Source organism: Bufo bufo, chromosome 8, assembly GCF_905171765.1.
Source record: "Bufo bufo chromosome 8, aBufBuf1.1, whole genome shotgun sequence".
Taxonomy (NCBI): Eukaryota; Metazoa; Chordata; class Amphibia; order Anura; family Bufonidae; genus Bufo; species Bufo bufo.
The window spans coordinates 188133922-188154333 of record NC_053396.1 but is presented as its reverse complement, the minus strand read 5'-3'; the positions used below and the strand labels follow the sequence as shown (position 1 = coordinate 188154333).

The 20412-nt window shown below is 43.8% G+C and overlaps 1 protein-coding gene across 1 annotated transcript in view; it reads right to left on the bottom strand.

Annotated features, from left to right (window-relative positions):
- The window catches only part of AXL (AXL receptor tyrosine kinase), a 96797-nt gene extending 76704 nt beyond the window's left edge, over positions 1-20093 (bottom strand). The window contains exon 1 of the mRNA XM_040442191.1: positions 19672-20093. Within this exon, the coding sequence (XP_040298125.1) occupies positions 19672-19735 (64 nt within the window). The 5' untranslated portion in view covers positions 19736-20093. The remainder of the gene's footprint in view (positions 1-19671) is intronic.
- Between the last annotated feature and the right edge of the window lie 319 nt (positions 20094-20412).

The following is a 20412-nucleotide window of genomic DNA, read 5'->3' as shown; positions in this document are numbered from 1 at the left end:
ATTGACAATAGTCATCATGGAAGATCCCGCTTGCACTTACGGCATGGTCCTATCTATGACCATTATGAGTGTACATATACAGTTCATTCTGATGGCTATCAGGGTATTCGAACAGAGTGACCATTGTCAGGGTCACTGCCGTTCTATACATGACTGATGGTCATACTGTAGAATAGATTTTAGAGCTTTTAGTCAGTGCTCTGGAGACAAAAGGCAGTGGCTGTGTAAGATTGATGGTGCTAGGGGCTTTCATGTGCTTAGCTTGCTGAGCTTAAGCAAACATTGAAGACAATCCGGCTATTATACTGGCCACACACAAACCGCAGGCTGCATGACCATCATGGTGATTCCAGGAGGAAGATTATACTAAGGACCCTTTTACATTGGCCGATAGAGCCAGCAATAATTGGGAGAAAAACGTCCATATGAACATTAATTCAAGTTCGTTGCTTGCTCATTTCCATGCAGAATGTACAGGGAAGAATGACCGTTACTACGATCATTCATCTCAATACAATATCTATGCTTGTTGGTAGCACCTCCCTATTTTTATAAGATGAAGTGCTGCGACGGACAAAGATTTTAGGTGCCATCAGTGGTGTGCCTAGGTTTTTTGGCACCTGGGGTGGCATCACCCCCCCCCCCCCCAATACTTTAAAAAAACGTACCCCCTCACAGTAGTATTGCCCTTATTGTACAACCCTCACAGTAGTTTTGTACAAATGCGTGCCCCCTAACAGTAGTTATGCCCACATTGTGCCATCTTAAAGTACTTATCCCTTCATTGTGCCCCCTTCACAGTAGTTATGCACACTTTGTGCCCCTTTCACAGTAGTAATGCCCTCTTTGCGCCCCTCCCACAGTAATAATCCCCATTGTGCCCCCTTCACAGTAATAATCCCCATTGTGCCCCTGTGAGAGGGGGAAACAGCTCTCCTTGTCTGAACACTGTTTGTGTGATTAAATTAAATGTTTTGGACTGACATTCTGCTGTTTGGCCACAAAATGCCGCTGTTTCCTAAACACAGCTACAGACTGCACATATATCTCCATATTAATGAGAGAGTCCGGAGAGAAGAGAAGGAGAGAGCAGCCATCTTAGAAGGAAGTGAAACTGAGGAACTGTGTGAGCAGAGAATCCGACGGGATCCAAGTGTGAGAGCATCCTTCAGTGACCAGAGCTGCAGCTAAGTGAATCTGATCATGTCCAAGATCCTGATTCTATCCAGAGGAAGGAGGATTGCTGCCAGGAACGCTGATAAGAGCTGAGGAACAAAGCAACACTGCAGTACTGCATGCTTGTTGGAGTGACATTTGTTCTGTTCAGAGTCACCAGCGGATGCAAAGCAGACCCGGGTCGATAAGATCGTGCACGCACCTCATCACAGTGTTGGCGCCTAGAGACTGAAACTAGGCCTGTAGTTAGTTAGGGTTTCTGTTTGTGTCAGACCACAAGTGTTACTACTGCTCATTTCAAGGACTCCATAACTCAAAGGGACATTTCACATTTGAAAGCTGATAAAATTCTCACAAACTCAAGCCAGGCTGGCATTTTCTTGCTCAGGTGGAATACTCAGGCACATGCTACAGGACCAGTTATGGGAGGGGGAATACTGTAGAACTTGGTAAGATTGTAAGCTGTTGTGCTGCACCGCAGGATAGCCCGTAACACACACCCATACAGTGGTTCTTGTTTTTAGGGTAATAACAGGTAAGGTGTGGCAGTTTAGTTGTGCCCACCAGTAGGTAAATTATTGCACTTTCCTCCTGCATCCATTGGAGGGCACCATGCTGTGCAGCACAAGGGTCTCAGCCTTCAGGCTGGGTGTATGTAAACTGATTGTACGTTCCCAGCATTTGTGGTTGTGTTTACTGCCAAATTTAAGTAAAATTCTGTTTTGGCAAAAGCTGGTGTTGGGATTGCTTTCCTCGTTCGTGACTTCACTGTATCCTGGAGAGCCCACCTCGGTACACGGCTTACACCCCCTTCATAGTAATAATCCCCATTGTGCCCCCTTCACAGTAATAATGCCCCTTAATAATAGTAATGCATCCCCATTGTACCCCCTTAATAGTAATAATGCCCATTGTGCCCCCTTAATAGTAGTAATGCCCATTGTGCCCCCTTCACAGAAATAATGTCCATTGTGCCCCATTCACAGTAATAATGCCCTCTGTGCCCCCTCCATAGTAGAAATCCCCATTGTTCCTCTTAATAGTAGTATTGCCCTATGTGCTAGTAATGCCCATTGTGCCCCTTCACAGTTATACTGCCCTCTGTGCTCCCTTCATAGTAGTAATGCCCTGTGTGCACTGTGCCCCCTTCAGAGTAATAATGCCCATTGTGCACTGTGCCCCTCTATAGTAGAAATGCCCCATTGTGCCTCCTCCATAGTAGAAATGCCCACTGTGCCCCCTTCACATTAGCAATGCCCTCTGTGCCCCCTCCAGAGTAGAAATGCCCATTGTGCCCCCTCCAGAGTACCTGCAGCCAATCAGAAGAATGGGAAGGGAGAAGCCTCTTCCTCCCCTGCCCTGCCGCAGCACAGGCATCTGTATCGCCGTCCTGAGGAGGAAGGCAATACAGATGAATATGGAGATGAGCGCTTCCACAGTGGAAGTGCTAATCTCCTACTGCCTTGCCACTGCGGCGATCGGCGGTGCGGCCCTGAGTGTTAAAAAAAAAAAAAAAGAATGGTTCTAGGGGGGAAGGGGGGGGGGGGGTCCAGACCCGTTGGACCCCCTTGTCGGTGCGCCCCTGTGTGGGACCACACCTATCTGACATCGATGCCATAACCTTGATATACACGTTATCAATATCCCAGACTGAAATACCCCTGAAATACACCTGTTTTAATTTGTTTGGCTTAGGCTACTTTCACACTTGCGGCAGGACGGATCCGACAGGCTGTTCACCCTGTTGGATCCGTCCTTCTGCTATTTCGCCATGCCGCCGGACTGCCGCTCCGTCCCCATTGACTATAATGGGGACGGGGCGGAGCTCCGGCGCAGCACGGCTGTGCACGGCGAAAGGCCGCCGGACTAAAAGTCCTGCATGTCCGACTTTTTAGTCCGGCGGCCTCTTACCGCGAACTGCCGTGCTGCGCCGGAGTCATTATAGTCAATGGGGACGGAGCGGCGGTCCGGTGGCATGGCGAAATAGCGGAAGGACGGATCCGACAGGGTGAACAGCCTGTCGGATCCGTGCTGCCGCAAGTGTGAAAGTACCCTTAGCAGAAGTAGGGAGTCACCTCACAACAAAGGGGACATGGCTTACACCAAAATATACATAAGATATAAGATAAGATATATATATATACAGTACAGACCAAAAGTTTGGACACACCTTCTCATTCAAAGAGTTTTCTTTATTTTCATGACTATGAAGGCATCAAAACTATGAATTAACACATGTGGAATTATATACATAACAAACAAGTGTGAAACAACTGAAAATATGTCATATTCTAGGTTCTTCAAAGTAGCCACCTTTTGCTTTGATTACTGCTTTGCACACTCTTGGCATTCTCTTGATGAGCTTCAAGAGGTAGTCCCCTGAAATGGTCTTCCAACAGTCTTGAAGGAGTTCCCAGAGATGCTTAGCACTTGTTGGCCCTTTTGCCTTCACTCTGCGGTCCAGCTCACCCCAAACCATCTCGATTGGGTTCAGGTCCGGTGACTGTGGAGGCCAGGTCATCTGGCGCAGCACCCCATCACTCTCCTTCATGGTCAAATAGCCCTTACTTTCAAAGTTTTCCCAATTTTTCGGCTGACTGACTGACCTTCATTTCTTAAAGTAATGATGGCCACTCGTTTTTCTTTACTGCTGCTTTTTTCTTGCCATAATACAAATTCTAACAGTCTATTCAGTAGGACTATCAGCTGTGTATCCACCTGACTTCTCCTCAACGCAACTTATGGTCCCAACCCCATTTATAAGGCAAGAAATCCCACTTATTAAACCTGACAGGGCACACCTGTGAAGTGAAAACCATTTCAGGGGACTACCTCTTGAAGCTCATCAAGAGAATGCCAAGAGTGCGCAAAGCAGTAATCAAAGCAAAAGGTGGCTACTTTGAAGAACCTAGAATATGACATATTTTCAGTTGTTTCACACTTGTTTGTTATGTATATAATTCCACATGTGTTAATTCATAGTTTTGATGCCTTCAATGTGAATCTACAATTTTCATAGTCATGAAAATAAAGAAAACTCTTTGATTGGGAAGGTGTGTCCAAACTTTTGGTCTGTACTGTATATATATATATATATTATATACATAAGATATATAAGATTTTTTTTTTTTTGTGAGGGGGAGGGGGGGGGGGGGTTTGCATTAAACCAAGACTACACAGTCTACAGGTGCCCCAGTTCCAGCATTAGTCACTGTGATAAAACATTATTTTTTTTTTTATCATTTTTTGTTATTTTTTTATTTCGGCAGTACTATACAATTGAGAATTAAATGCAAAAGATTGTCCCTCTGTAGCAGTGAACACAAATGAAAAGATCTCATATAGATAGGTAATCTATTATCAGTTTACAACTGCTGTGAGGGGAAGATATTATCTGAAGGGCAATCCTCATGATAATAATAAGTGTAGAATTGGGATAACAGTATGATAGATCTATTGCTCTTCTGATAGGCCTAGATAAAGATGTCCACAGAAGAGCAGTGGGCACTCTCTCTGGTTACAGTGAAGGTCTCGAGTTAAAGGGCATCTGTCAGTAGATTTGTATGGACATGCAGTGATGCCCCTTCCCCGCCTTTGCCACACACCCTTTTCTCACCCCTTCTAAAAAGTGGAGTGAAGGGGGAAAGTGGCAGATTTTGCTGAAAATATTGCATGTGACACAATCTGCAACTTTATTATCACACAAAATTGAATAGTAAATGTCCCCCTATATGTTCAATTTGTAAGGTGCATGGCGGTCTGCATCTTTGAGCAAAGCAGTATTAGACAATATATAATTGCTGGATAATTTAAGGGGTCGTCTGGTTTGGAAAAAACATTTTCTAATAATGTATTTTAAAATCTGAAGTTCATAAAAGAAAGTCCCCCACAAACTACCTTCTCCTACTAGCCTGAGAAGAGGGCAATTGCAAACATCATCTCTGGAGGACCAGAGACTTTGCTATGTTTCATACCCCCTGTGGGGGCGCTGCAGGGAAATTGGACACTTTCTCCTGATCATAGAGAGCCGGACACCCACCAATCTGATACTGATGACCTGTCCTGAAAATAGCCCATCAATATCTACGTTCAGAAAACCCCTTTAATATACTTCTAAGTAGAGGGCAAGACTAGTTTTATGTTACTTTTATAGTCTCTGAATGAAAGCAAGAATGTCATTACTCACTGACAGCAAACAGAAGTTTAAAAAACTAGAAGGGGCGGTGTATTAGCAAGTTGCATAACTTTTCATTATACAATGATTACATTTTAATAACATGGAAGCGGATAAACTCGTTGAAATCTGGTTAACTAATGAATATTTTAGATTTTGATCCTTGTACGCTTTCCATGGCACAAGTGGAAAATTCCTCAGTAGAGTCCAAAACATTCCAAGAAAGTGACCTCCAGCCTCCTTAATCCATATTAACTAGAAGCTCAGTTCTCCCTGTTCACATGGTGAATCTGAAGCAAACTTAAAGAGCTTCTGTCACTCCACTAAACTCATTATTTTTTTTTGTCTCCTTAAAATCCATATGCTGCGATTTTTCAATATATAGGGCTATTACTCAGTTTGGTTCAGTAGTTATAAAAAAAAAATGACTTTTATAATATGCAAATTACCTCTCTAGTAGCAGGTAGGGCGGCAGCAGCCGCATCCTCCATTCATAATGACGCCCCCTCCTCATGTTGATTGACAGGGCCAGCCAATGCGCTCGTCCTCTGACTGGCCCTGCCTGCGCTTTAAATCTCGCGCCGGTCTTCAGTTGGCGCAGGCGCACTGAGTGGAGGACGTTCGCTCGGCCGCTCCATCCTCAGTGCGCCTGCGCGGATGACGTCACATGTACACCCGGCGCAGGCGCACTGAGGATGGAGCGGCCGAGCGAGCGTCCTCCACTCAGTGCGCCTGCGCCAACTGAAGACCGGCGCGAGATTTAAAGCGCAGGCAGGGCCAGTCAGAGGTAGAGCGCATTGGCTGGCCCTGTCAATCAACATGAGGAGGGGGCGTCATTATGAATGGAGGATGCGGCTGCTGCCGCCCTACCTGCTGCTAGAGAGGTAATTTGCATATTATAAAAGTCAGTTTTTTTTATATAACTACTGAACCAAACTGAGTAATAGCCCTATATATTGAAAAATCGCAGCATAAGGATTTTAAGGAGACAAAAAAAAATAATGAGTTTAGTGGAGTGACAGAAGCTCTTTAAAGACTGATATTTGAATACTAAGAAGTGGCACTGCTGCATTGCTACTACACCCCGATTGTGGTCACGCATTGCCAAATTCTTGGCTTGTGTTCAGAATCATTGTCTAGGCTTGACTTCAACGTGACGCCTACCTGTAGGTTTTAAATGTCTGATTTCACTAGAAGCGACTGTAATGTGAAGTAGGTGAAGGTTTTTTCCAGAGAAAAAAAATGCACCTGTATTTTCTGTGTGAACAAATCCCTCAATGACAACATGAATTACACAAATACCAAATGGGGGACCTTAAAGGGCTTGTGTCACCCCCCATTTAGCAATTTTCAGTATCGGACATTAGCTATTTACTAACCTCAGTTGAGTCCATATATATCACTCTTACCTCTCTCTGTGCTGTAATTTCTTTAAAAATTTTACTTGTATAATATGCTAATTACTTCACTACCAGCAAGTTGGGCGGTTACTTGCTGGTAGCCGCCGCATCCTCGGACTATAAACACGCCCCCTCCTCCACTTGATAGACCGTGCCAGCGAGCGATCTCCTCCTCCCGCTGGCCCTGTCTGCCCATGAAATCCCGCGCCTGCGCCGTACCGGTCCTCATTCGGCGCAGGCGCTCTGAGAGAAAGACGCTCGCTTGCCCACTCCTTCCTCAGTGCACCTGCGCCGATGACGTCAGCCTAGACCCGTAAAAGAAGACTGCCGTCATCGCTTCTTTTCCGGGTGTAGGCTGACGTCATCGGCGCAGGTGCACTGAGGAAGGGGCGGGCAAGCGAGAGTCCTTCTCTCAGATCGCCTGCGCCGAATGAGGACCGGTACGGCGCGGGATTTCATGGGCAGACAGGGCCAGCGGGAGGAGGAGAGCGCTCGCTGGCCCTGTTTATCAAGTGGAGGAGGGGGCATGGTAATAGTCCGAGGATGCGGAGGCTACCATCAAGTAACCGCCCAACTTGCTGGTAGTGAAGTAATCAGCATATTATAAAAGTAAGATTTTTAAAGAAATTACAGCACAGAGAGAGGTAAGAGTGATATATATGGACTCAACTGAGGTTAGCAAATAGCTAATGTCTGATACTGAAAATTGCTAAATGGGGGGGGGGGGGTGACAGAAGCCCTTTAAAGAGAACTTGTCAGGAACTTCATGGTGAGCAAACCATGGGCAGCATGAAATCCCAACAGGCTCCCTCATTACAGAGAGCTGTGATTTATGCTGTAACACTGCGGCATTTCAGAGAAAACATAGTTTAAAAAATGAGCTGGAAACAGGGAGGAAAGTTATCTAGATGGCTCCCCACAAGCTTCTCCCCATCTGGTTAGTATAGATAGGCAGGTGGGGAGAAGAGTCATCTGGGTATCTCTCCACAGGCTTCTCTCCACCTTGCTAGCATAGACAGGTGGAGAGGAGTCATCTGGGCGTCTCCCCACAGACTTCTCCCCACCTGGCTAGGATAGATACAGTAGACAGGTGAGAAAAAGAGTCACCTGAGTGTCTCCCTGCAGACTTCTCCCCACCTGATTAGGAAAGATAGATGGGGAGAAGAGTCATCTGGGCATCTTCCCACAGGCTTCTCACCACCTTGCTAGGTTAGACAGGTGGAGAGTAGTCATCTGGGCATCTCCCCACCTGGCTAGAATAGATAGGTGGGGAGTCTGGGGACAAGAGACATCTGGGTGTCTTCTCACAGACTTCTCCCCACCTGGCTAGGATAGAAAGATAGGACTTTTGGTATTTGTGTATAGGGAAAGACCTGTCATTCTATCAGTCAGGCGGAGAGAATCCAGTGAGTTGACAACTACTCTTTTCCCCTTTCCTGGCTCATTTTTTAACCATAGTTTTTTTGCAAAAAGCCTGTGTTTCAAAGCACAACAAAGCTGATTTGTAACCAAAGAGCCTGGCATTATTTCATGCTGCCTGTAATTAGAGCAGCATTTAGCTCTGGTCAGGTTCACTTTAAAACAGATTTTTCACTTCCTACTTGACATGCTGTATCATAGTCCTCTTATATATCCTGATATACCTGGATTTCTTTGGATGAGCTTATCTGGGGTACTAAAAGTGGTTGGATCTGTGTTTTAAAGCTCACTTGCATAAACAAAGTTAACTAACAACCGTCACGAATACAGTAGAGGAACACAGAACTGGGCCTCAAGGCTAGTGCGAGGACAAAGGTCACCTCCTAGGAAGCCCCTAAACCTGGCCCTGACTCCTGTCAGTATGTATAGACCTTGAAAGTGGGAAAATACATACGCCGGAACCTAGACCCTAGGAGCCCTGAAATGCCCTAGGTAGTGGCAGGAAATGAGACTACTGGTTCCTTCCCAGGTTCCAGCTTCTCCCTGAGGCCTAGTAACAAGAAGCACAGGGGAACAACCAAATGCAAAGAGCAGTACAACTTATCTTATAGAAAATGGATGAGCAGGAACACAGATAAGGTCCACACACCAACTCTTCCAAATCCAAGCAGAGAATATCAACCGCATGGTATAAAGTGTGAGACCAAACTAAGTATGGAATGCAGTAATGACCACGGGCTGCACCTGACAAGAGGTGTGGTCATACCAAACCACAACACTTAGAATCAAGAGACTGTCAGTTAACCTCACATGCAGTCAGTCTCTGATCTTCTAACCTCTGTCACAGAATGTACCGTGACAATAAAATTCTGTCTTTCAGCAGCCACCACTAGGGGGAGCTAAATAAGTTACTGCACACAGTGTATCCATTGAACTCAGCAAGTTCCTAAGCTCCCCCTAGTGGTGGCTGCAGGTTGCAAATTTTTTCCATTTTTCAGTCTGTGCAAGGTAATTGGAGCTCTGACCACACTGAAGACCTAAAAATAAATCAATGAGTGCAAAATAGGCGACTAAAAATTACCTCATGGTAAAATGTGGACAGAAAATACTTTATTGACTACTTCTTAACAGATTGTGCAACTCTGTTTGCTGACCTCTCAGTTTCATAGCGTTTTTAGCAGGAATATCAAATCAGAACATTTTAATTGCGAGAAATTACCAGGGAATGAACAATTTTGCAATAGTACATGAGGACATATGTGTGATCTCACTTGTGTCAGTAAAACAACAAACTGCCAGTAATGATTTCACTGATATAGTTAGATTGTCGCTACATACGATAATTTAAAGGTACAAGAACATGATGTTCACACTTAAGATGACGCATCAAGTTTCACCGTTTCAGATCGCTAATTCCGGGCAAAACATTACGTGGGCAGAAATTACATGAAATGAGAAGTAACTCTTGGGCAGGTTCATCTTCATATTTTAAGAATAGTTCAGGGAACTGCTCTTGTCTCATATCACAATATCCTCCGGACTACCCATAAAATTCAAATACCACATTATAATATTGATAATTTGCCATGAACCAGGGGGCTCAAAATGGGCCCCCATCTTCTACTAGTTGACATTACTACAGCCCTACAGACTTGGGACAAGAAGACTTTTTTTTGCTTGTTTGCCCCAATCTTTTTTCCTTGACCCTTGGGGTTGATTCCGCACCCATGTTTTATAAGATTTTATGCCCCATAGAACGGGATTCTCTGGACAAATTCTCCTGACCATTAAAGGGAGTTTGTCACCTTCAAAATCATTTTCAAAGTAAGCATACTGCCATGTAGGGTTGGTGGCCCAAAATATAGCCATATCTTTTTTTGTGAAAACCTGATCCTCTACTCCTAAGAAATACTTATTTTTATTTTTGTGCAAATAAGGTATTTGGTGCACAATGGGCAGGGCTTCTCTGTTTAGTGCACCCGGCTTCTCTTCCATCATCACTACCTGCTCTGAAATCTCAGGGACTGTTAACCAAATAGGCCTGGGCGACGTTACTGGGGGAGCGATGTTGTACCAAACAGAGAGGCCCTGCCCACAATGCGCCAAAAACCTTATTTCTCACACTTAGGCCTCATGCACACGACCGTGCCTTTTTTTGCGGTCTGCAAAAAACGGAAGCCGCCCGTGTGCCTTCCGCAATTTGCGGAACGGAACGGGAGGCCCATTGTAGAAATGCCTATTCTTGTCGGCAAAAAGGACAAGAATAGGACATGCTATATTTTTTTTGCGGGGCCACGGAACGGTGCAACGGATGCGGACAGTACACGGAGTGCTGTCCGCATCTTTTGCGGCCCCATTGAAGTGAATGGGTCCGCACCCGAGCCGAAAAAAAATGCGGCTCGGATGCGGACCACAAAAACGGTTGTGTGCATGAGGCCTTAGAGGAGTGGATTTTCACAAGAAAGCATAGTGTTTGCAGGAAAGTATATGGTTATGTTTTGGGGCAGATACCCTACATGGTAGTATGCTTACTGCAAAATAGATTTTGGAGGTGACAGACTCCCTTTGAATGAAGTGGTGAGACCAACCAAGGTGCAGGCCTAAATTCAGAATAGGAAACCCACTTTCAAATAAAATTTTAGGGAATTTTTGTGTTAATTGACGAAGATCACTGTGCAGGACCCTTATCTATCAATTGGATTGGTAAGCAGTTAAAGACCTAACTTGTATTATGTAGACAGTCAGTTGGAAACTGTCTAATACCTAATTTATCTTGTGGTGGCACTGTAGGGAACTCAAGTGTGAAAAGGACACACCTTCTCTTATAATGAACCTATCAAACCACAGTGGACCACCTTTTTAAAGGACCTATCAAACCACAGTGGACAACCCTTTTAAAGGACCTATAACATCATCGTGGACAACCCTTTTAAAAGACCTATCAAACCACAGTAGACAATTCTTTTAAAGGGCCTATAAACATCAGTGGATAAACCTTTTAAAGCACCTATCAAACCACAGTAAAAAACTCTTTAAAAGGACCTATCAAACCACAGTGGACAACCCTTCAAATGACCTATCATACATCAGTGGATACATTATTTAAAGGACTTATCAAACCACAGTGAACAACACTTTTAAAGGACCTATCAAATTGCAGTGGATAAACCTTTTAAAGGACCTATCAGACCAGAGTGGACAACCCTTTTAACCACAGAAGCAGCATAGAACCCCAATCAACATCTGCAAATATTGGGGGACAGTAGAGAAATGAATGAGTGAAATCCTTTGAAGCCTCCTCAACAGAGTATTTTTAGTGGGTGCAGATCTATGAGTTGCACTCAAACCCAGGTGCTTGAGAGACCTCAAAAGGTCTATTATTAGACATAAAATATTTTCCATCCACAGTGCAGTCAGTTTGCTCAAGAACAACTTATCTCCATATCTCTGCGCTCTCCAAGAACAACTATGAGAAAGAGATTTCTATAACAATGCGAAAAGTCAGAGGAATGTGATGTACCCTAATAAGGTAGAATGCTGGCTGCTTGAGACTGGTCGGAGATCCCCTAAACCAAGAGGCCTCTGACTAATAGCAGCCTGGAGGTCCAGATGCTCCAGAGAATGATTCACTTACATGGCAGAAAATTGATTCTATCACATTAATAACTAACGTTTATGAGACGCTGTCTTGACATGAGTGGATGAGAGTGCTGTGGTAAAAGAGACTGCTTTGAGCAGAGAAGAAATAATGAGAGCATACTGATGAGAACTTGCCACCAACACTGAAGCTGGCCAGTGCTGGTGGCCTGTGAGACATCTGCCCATCATCAGGGCCTCCTCCCAATACACCAAAATAAGCTACTTTTATTGTATGATCTTAAGTGCTACTAATTTACAGATATGAACACATCATCAGCTGGTCATCTGGGCACAAAAGAGGTACCTGTGTTGCACCAGTGGGCATCTTCCATATGGTGTACTGTCGTAATAAGCCCATTCCATAATTTGTCTAATTAACAGAACTGTATAGCAGAAAATAATCGACTCCTAATTAGCAGTGCCCAATTAACCGTTCCATACATAAAGTTATATAGGAGTGCTGCACAATGTGGAAATAATGGTGCCATACAAATAACTTTAAGTTTTATGGTAGTTTTAAGCCTTGACTATCAGTGGCACCACCTTCGGCAGGGTAGGTGAGGCACCATATGTCCAAATATGCCACACGATGCTTATATACTGTTGTATGTAGCAGTAGGTCCAATGCTCATTGAAATGACAGATGCACACTCGATTTCACCAAGCATGTTCTGAATGCCCGATTTTTGGATGATTCTGCAAGGGGGCGAGCCATGGCATTAGCGATCACTACTTGCCATACTGTCAAAGAGATCGCTGCATGTAAATGCACTGGTCTCCTCCACTGAAAAGCAGGCTATTGTTGAGAAGGAACGCATAGTTCCCTACAATCTTCTGCTCCATCCAGCAGTGTAGTGCGGCCTTAAAGAGTTTTTTCCATCTCAGACAATCTCATCCTAGCGATATGCCCCCATTGTCTGTTAGGTGCGTGTCCGACCTCTGACACCCGCACCTATACTGAGAATGGAGCCGCGAAAGCCGTGGAGGGTCCATGAGCAAGCCGCCCTCCATTTATTTCTATGGGGCTTCTCTAACACCCCAGAGTGGTGTTACCACTCCTGCACCCTGCTACTGTCTTTATTGGGCTAACACAATGTCATCGATGTATTCTGTTCCAGGTTCACCACAATGTGCATTTATAATATTGTTATGTAACTGTTATAAATGTAATTTACCTGGTTCACCAGCAGGTGGCTGCAAGTATGGCAGATCTATCCTTAGACAGAATGGAACTCACCATTCCATTCTCCCCCCCTTTTGGGTAGAAGTGGGTGAGCCCTGCTTGCTTCCAGAAGGAAGTGGGGCAGTTCGAGATGATTCTGGTTCAGACTCCATTTTGAAGCTGACAGGACACTAACCTATTCCTTGGCTGAAACTAAGTCAGACTAAAGAGCGGAGTGCAGCATAAAGAAGGAATCAAAGTCATTAAGCTAACCTGTCAGTACAGCAGAGACAAAGAGATAAAGCAGAGTTGAGTTTGCCTGCTAGTTCAAGCTAAAGCCTGCTGGAACCAAGACAAAGCCTGAAAACAGTTTGGAGAAACATTTATTTAAGTAAAGCTGCCATTGAACTTCATCTCAAGGTCTGGACTCAAGTCATTCTTTCAAATCCCTCAATTATTCCCCCTATTTATTTCTTTGGAGCCAAAGCCTGGGGTCCAGCTGTATCCAGGTAGGAGCACAGTGACACATAAAGAGACATTTAGGCCGCATCACACAACTCGGCATTCCCACTAAACCTGGGACGCGAGGGACCTGGGCGGTGGCAGCCCGTTGCACTTCTGTCAGCCCCATAGAAATGAATGGGAGCGGTGGCCGCACAAGCTCTCATTTACTACTACGGGGAGAGCGCTTTCCCGGGGTCCTCCAGCCACCACCTTCCCCGCTCCATTCTCGGTGTAGGGACGGGTCCCAGAGGTGAGACCTGCACCTATCAGACAATGGGGTCATATCCTAACAATGTGCCCCCATTGTGTCAGATGGGAATACCCCTTTAAGCCACTGTCAGACGGATCGAGAGCAGAAAGATCGGGCATGTTGAAATCTAGCTCCCTAATCTTTCTGTCCCCCATAATCCTAAATATTTTCTTAAAGATTATGTTGAACCATCGATCCTTTTGGCAAGCAGTGCTCTGAGCTTGAATGGGCACTCTGTAAGATTGCTGGCCAACGCTACTCTCATTGTTTCCATTTTTAAAGATTTAGGAAGTTATTCACATTCTGTAAAACTACATTTTTTCGGAGAGAGTCAAAAGTTAGGAACATAATCCACCTTTTGTCTTTGAAATGTTTAGAATAGATTGTATTAAAGGGGATTTCCAGGACTTTTATATCCATAGTACCCCCGCTGACCAGCTATTTGTCAGTAGCTCCGATGCCGTTGTCTGAGATTGTACAACCCTTTTAAGAATAGGACATCAATCTAAAAGTTCTGAAAAAACCCTTGAAAGATGGCAACTGTGAAAAGAGTGGTCGGGCCATAGAGACATCAATTGGTTCGATATCAATTGGTGGACCCAATTTTTTTATTACAGTCAGGGGACAGTTTTTCTTAGGCCTCATGCACTCAACTCAGTCCCTACTACAGTCTGCAAACCACGGACCAGCAAAATAAGGATACCATCCATGTGCCTTCTGCACTTCCATTCAATAGAAATCGCTATTCTTGTGTGCGAAACGGACAACAATAGTACATGTTCTAGCATTTGCAGAACAGCTACATAATTGCCGTCAGCACATGTAGAGTACAAGACATCTATGTGCTGACCGTTTTATCTGAAGACCCCATAGAAATGAATAGGAAGACCATCTGACTCACAGAAAATGTGAATCGGATTCGGATCCCAAATACAGTAGTATGCCTGAGGCCTTATCCAGAATGTAATCCTCTGTACTGTATAGTCATAGAGTTTAGAAGATAAACTAATGATGCATTGCTGGAAGTGACGTCCAATATAGAAGGATCACAGAATCATTGTCCATGTATCGGCCATACGACCCAAATGCAGTCAACCACTAGGGACTATCAAACATGAGTAAATTCTATCCAGAGAATGAGGGTATGTCGTCAGTCGGATAAAGTGATTGTCCAATGACACATTTCACCCGAGGAACATTCAGCATGGGACCATTTCATCAACTTTAGCCTAATTCTTAAGGGCAAAGAGTTATTTGCAACTGCTAAAGGGGACAATGCTGTCCAAAGTTACATGAAAACAAACATATGCATCTTCAGGAAAAGGCACTTAGTAGATGCCAAAAAGAATCTTGAAAAACTTCATTAGGCAATAGTTTGTTGAAAAGGTCAATTCAAGCAAACGACCTGAAAACCACTTCCATTTCCATCTTCAGGTTACATTCTTCCACTAAAGCTGTAAGTGGCCCTCAGGCTCCTGGCATGTAACGCTAGCGAGACATACAAGGACAAATAACAGCAAAACAGATAATAAAGAAAAGAGACATTCATATCTGTGTTCCAGCAAAAGCAAATGAGTAATGGACTCTGGATGGGCTACAGGAGGATTTTGAGGCAGATGTCACCCCATGGATAAAATTTGAGGTGAAAAGCCACAATAATTGCCTTGATGAAAAATAGAAAACTGATGCTCTCATGCTCCCTATTCCATCAGGATTTTTTCCACTACCGTGTGCATTGGGTATTTAACTACATGATGATCTTTTGTATATTTACACCTAATAATGCCTCTGCACCTACAACAGTGTCCCGTTTGGGCCCCTGTGTTTAGTCTTGAAATGGAAAATTCTATGCAGTAGACACTTCTCTGCAGAGTCACTGAGTTCAAAAAGTGCAACTCCCCTTCCACCGAGTCTCGTGTTTGGCAAAGCAAAAGCCATATTCATTGGACAAACATCAATAAAATCTGCAGGTTCTGTTAAGGATCACAGATATGTGAAAAATGAGACACAGTGCAAACTGGTTGGGTGACATTGAGCTATGTGACCAGAATGCTACACAATGACTTGCATGCTGCTTCTATTATTTTATTACAAAAGATCAATCCAAGCCAATGGTTGACGGGTTGCTACGGGTTGCCTATATTGCTGGCAAAGAGCAATACAGAAAATGTCTTTATTCTCGTCGGACTCTGTCCAAGTGGAGGGTTTGGTGCAACAGTCACTTGAGCCCTGTGAAGATAACAGCTCTGCCAAGGTTTAGCTACCCAACATGTTTACTCCATCAAGATACAAAATATTCAAAAAGACTAAATATTCTCTAGATAGAAGATACTTTTCAGGGTCACAGACCTCCAGTCCCCATCATAGAACGCTGAGAGATGCAAGTTACCAGTAAATGTATCATAAGCTGGATTCAGCAGGAGGCCTTGAGAACTTTTTGAACCTTCTTACAGAGCATATTATTTATTGACCACCAGTATAATATTAGATATTTGTGGACCATAAACTTAAAGCTGTCCATACACATAAGATAACAATTTCAGTAGACAGAAGTCTACCATAGGTCACTGTGAACAATAGTTTGTGCAAAAAGTTCATACGATGGATTCTCAAAATGGCCAAAATGGGACATTTTGGCCAACCATTGTATGAAAATGAAACACAAACTATTATTTGCAATGACCTATGGTGGACTTCCGTCTACCGAAATTGTGATCTACGAGATTGAAAAATTTTGGCCATAGCCAAATGAGACTCCATGTGTCTGGCATGATCGGGCAATCATTTGCCATTCTGTGCAAGACAATACCCTTTTTTAATTTATTTATACTGGCCAATGATGAGCAAATTATAATATTTACCTTATGTGTATGGCCTTCTTAAAGGGGTTGTCCGCATTTTACTATTGATGACCTACCCTCAGGATAGGTCATCAATATCAGGTTGACGTGGGTCTGACTCCCGGCACCCCCGCCGATCAGCTGTTTGAAGCAAAGGCAGCGCTTGTATGAGTGCTGTATTCTCTGCTCGCCACAGCAGTTATAACTTCTATGGGACAGCTCTATAGTAGTCACTTTAACAGACAGAGCCATCCCATAGAAGTGAATGGGGACACCATACTTGTAATTACACCTGTTCACCACTGCAATTGCTGCAGTGAGCAGGTAAACAGAGCAGAGAAGGAAGCACTCATATGAGCGCTGCCTTCTCTACAAACAGCTGATTGGTGAGGGTGCTGGGAGTTGGACCCCCGCTGATCTGATATTGATGACCTATCCTGAGAATAGGTCATCAATAGTAAAGAGCGGACTACTCCTTTAACTTTAGAGTGCTAAGGTTTGACGGATGAAAATTGGACAAAATGGCTGATTTTTGCCATTTAGGTTGACAACTACTTTATGGGAAGATTTGCATTCAGGAACTTTCCATACCCATATGATCAGTGGCGTACCTAGAACTGACTGGGCCCCAGAGAAAATTTTTGAATGGACCCGCCATCCCTCAGCAACTTTTTTGCAACCCCCTCCTCCCAAGTAACCCCAACTCTTTCGGACGAGGGCCGGCAGTCGATCCATCCGATTCCTACACATACTGTATATCATGTCACTGTATATACTGTCACTGTATATAATGTTATTGCATATCACTGATGAGGGGCCCCTTTTCCAGTTTGGCCCTGCAGCCACTCCCCCTGCCTACACTGAAGCCATGCCATATGATAGCTGATGGACAAATTGTCCATAAATTCTGGGATCAGCCGTATACTTTTCATCTCCAGGTAGAACAAAGGATTGGACATGTTGAAATAACTCCCCAACTTAGGCACCAACGTATATATAATGTGCATCTGAAGCTTTAGAGGGTCGCTGAGCATTTGCAAAAAGGTACTTTGATAACAGTTTACCGCTTAAGACCCCTTGTACACATTTGATTAAACTGGCCACCAGTATTAATGCGTATGGGGCCTCCATACACATTAGATTATTCTCAGGTGAACGCACCATTTTTGGTTAACCATGAGATTTCCCAACTTTCCCTCGACAGCAGATGTTGGGGGAAAGAAGGGTTCTTCTTCTTTTCCCAGGGAGATAAGATGCCACAAGAGATGTCTAGCAGCAACTTACTCCCCTCTCCCCACAACACATGTACATTTACCCAAATCAAATGTGCATGAGTATGGTCAACATAGGTGGACATCCTAGGGTCATACAATAATCCTGGCATCTACAAACCTTTTTACACACAATTTTTTGGGGTTTTAAAATTATAGTTCAAGATTCAGACACTCAAACCAGAATCATATGTTCATATTTCTTCTCACTTCTCCACTTAGAACATGGTAGGACGATAGCTCAGAATATGATACTAGTGCCAATCATCACTGGGCCCTGAGACGGAATCCAACAAGGGCACCATCTGCTTGGAGTCTGTATGTTTCCCCTGTGCTTTTTTGTGTTTCTTCTAGGCAGGGTCGAACTGGGGAACACCAGAGGAAACCTCCATATCATCAATAAAGTCTAATAGATTTGGATTCAAAGAGATAGACCCCAATGGCAATTTATTGTCTCCAAAGACAGCTCCAAACGTTTTATTTCTCCTCTGGACCTTTGGGCCCCGCTATGGTATCAGATCCTGGGTCCCTATTGAGAATCCTCTGATACTCTGGTGGGCCAGTCTAAAGCTGCTTTTAGATTAGTTGAAAATATTAATTTCTGAGCTTTTGGCCCTAGTGTGTATATAAGATAAGGATATTGGATTGCAACCCCCCAGTGGGACTGATTGAATGACTTTCTACAAAGGATATTGGTACCATATGAATAAATACATAGAAATTAGAAATGTTAGAAAATACAGAAACCTCTCAACTGTCCTTCAGATAAGGTCATTTGATCTGGTTTACTGCCTGAAACACCTCATATATATGGAAAAGCAGGACCCTGTACACAAAATTTCCCTAAATATCCCTAAATGTTTTATGAACTTGCTTTAGAAGTGACAAATGGGTATAATCTGATAAGCCAAAAAACTGAAAAGTCCCAAAGAAGCCCGTTTAGAGGTGACATTTGTAAAAGATGTTCCTTTGACATGAATTACCATCCCTTGGAGGCATACACCTGTATATATGTCAACACTGAGCTTATACCTACATTTATAGGACAAGCTGTTTAGAGTCTGTCTTTCATGCATGACCATCAGTGTCGGAGGTGAAAAGTCTCAGTCTCAAGAAGTCATCTGTCAACGGAATTAGCAAGAGGTAACAGGTCTGAATCCTGGTGCCACCCTACTAAGTTCTGTAACATAATGGGATATTTTGCCCACTGAGATGATTCCACAACTATTGTGCTGACTGTAGGAGGCCTGCCAGTGGGACAGACCTCAGGTGATGGTGGGACATCTCTCACCAGCCTTGGATATGGAAATAGACCATTGGTTTGAACTTGAACTCTATGTATTAGTTTGTAGTTAGAGGTATATACTTTGATGTCCCTTTATTACGTAGAGGTGATAGATCTGTGTATTAGAAGGACAACAGAGGTTTTGTATTCGTGGTAGGGTAAAGGTGTGTGCTTGGACATCTGTGTATTAGAGGAGAAGGTTGTGTCTCCTATTTATTTTGGGAGGGATATACCTGGTCTTTATGTTCATACTTGAGTACTGCATCTATGTATTAGGATGAATTAGGAAGATGTCTCTAAATTGAGATCTTTTTCAAAATTCCACCTATTTGCAGAAATCTATCTTAGTCAAGGACAATGTATTATATGGAGTCTTGTCTGTGTATTGAGATGAAATGTTTACATTCTGCTGTCTCTATTTGGGATAAGGTGAGTCTCTTTTGGGAGGCGGGGGGGGGGGGGGGGTCTCTCTTGTTTGTCTAGCCCTCAGACAACACATTCTTCTCATTGTTTCTCTGATAATCAGTAGACAATAGACTGTCTGTACTCACCATTCTGTGCTAATACAGCTCCTAATGTTCCCAGGAGAACCAGAACCCCAGACATTAGTCCCATCCTGAAGATGACAAGATGTAGTCCCCTCCAGACGACACAAGAAGATGTTAACTCCACATCTGAACCCGACCCTGAAAAGCTCAAAACTCAAAAACAAAAATCCAAATTGCCGACTGTCACTTGTGTTTTCTTCTCCAAAACAATGTAAGCGGCGTGAATTCTCAAAGGGAAAAAATCAGGACCAACACAACCAAAAAAGGCAAATAAACATCCCAACTCTACAGATCTGTGCCAAATAAAGAATGCGTAAAAAATGAAAGGTTTAAACGTAGGAAATCAACTTTGAAAAGTTAACTTCCCTCAAAGAGAAGCAAACTCCACAGACTGGTTTAAGGAAAGTGAGTTGGGAAGTGCATTTTACACGGGGCGGGTGAGTGAGAGGGAAGGATTGTCTCTGAGCTTTGGAGTCTGCCCCTCCATTTGTGACTCACACACCCTCTCTAAGACTTTGTACAATAGCAGAGGGGGGACATTCCTTTGCAGGAGCTCATACTACTCAGAAGAGGAGGAGGAGGAGTAAAAGAAGGAGCTCTCAGGGGCGAGCCGCGCACTGCTCTAACGCTGGCCATAGACAATGAGAGGATTCCTCTGGGTTTCTCCTAAATTTTCAAAAACAAACGCAATGTAAATTGGCCCCTCCAGTGGTCACAGGGGCTGATGTGATTTCAATCTGCTGC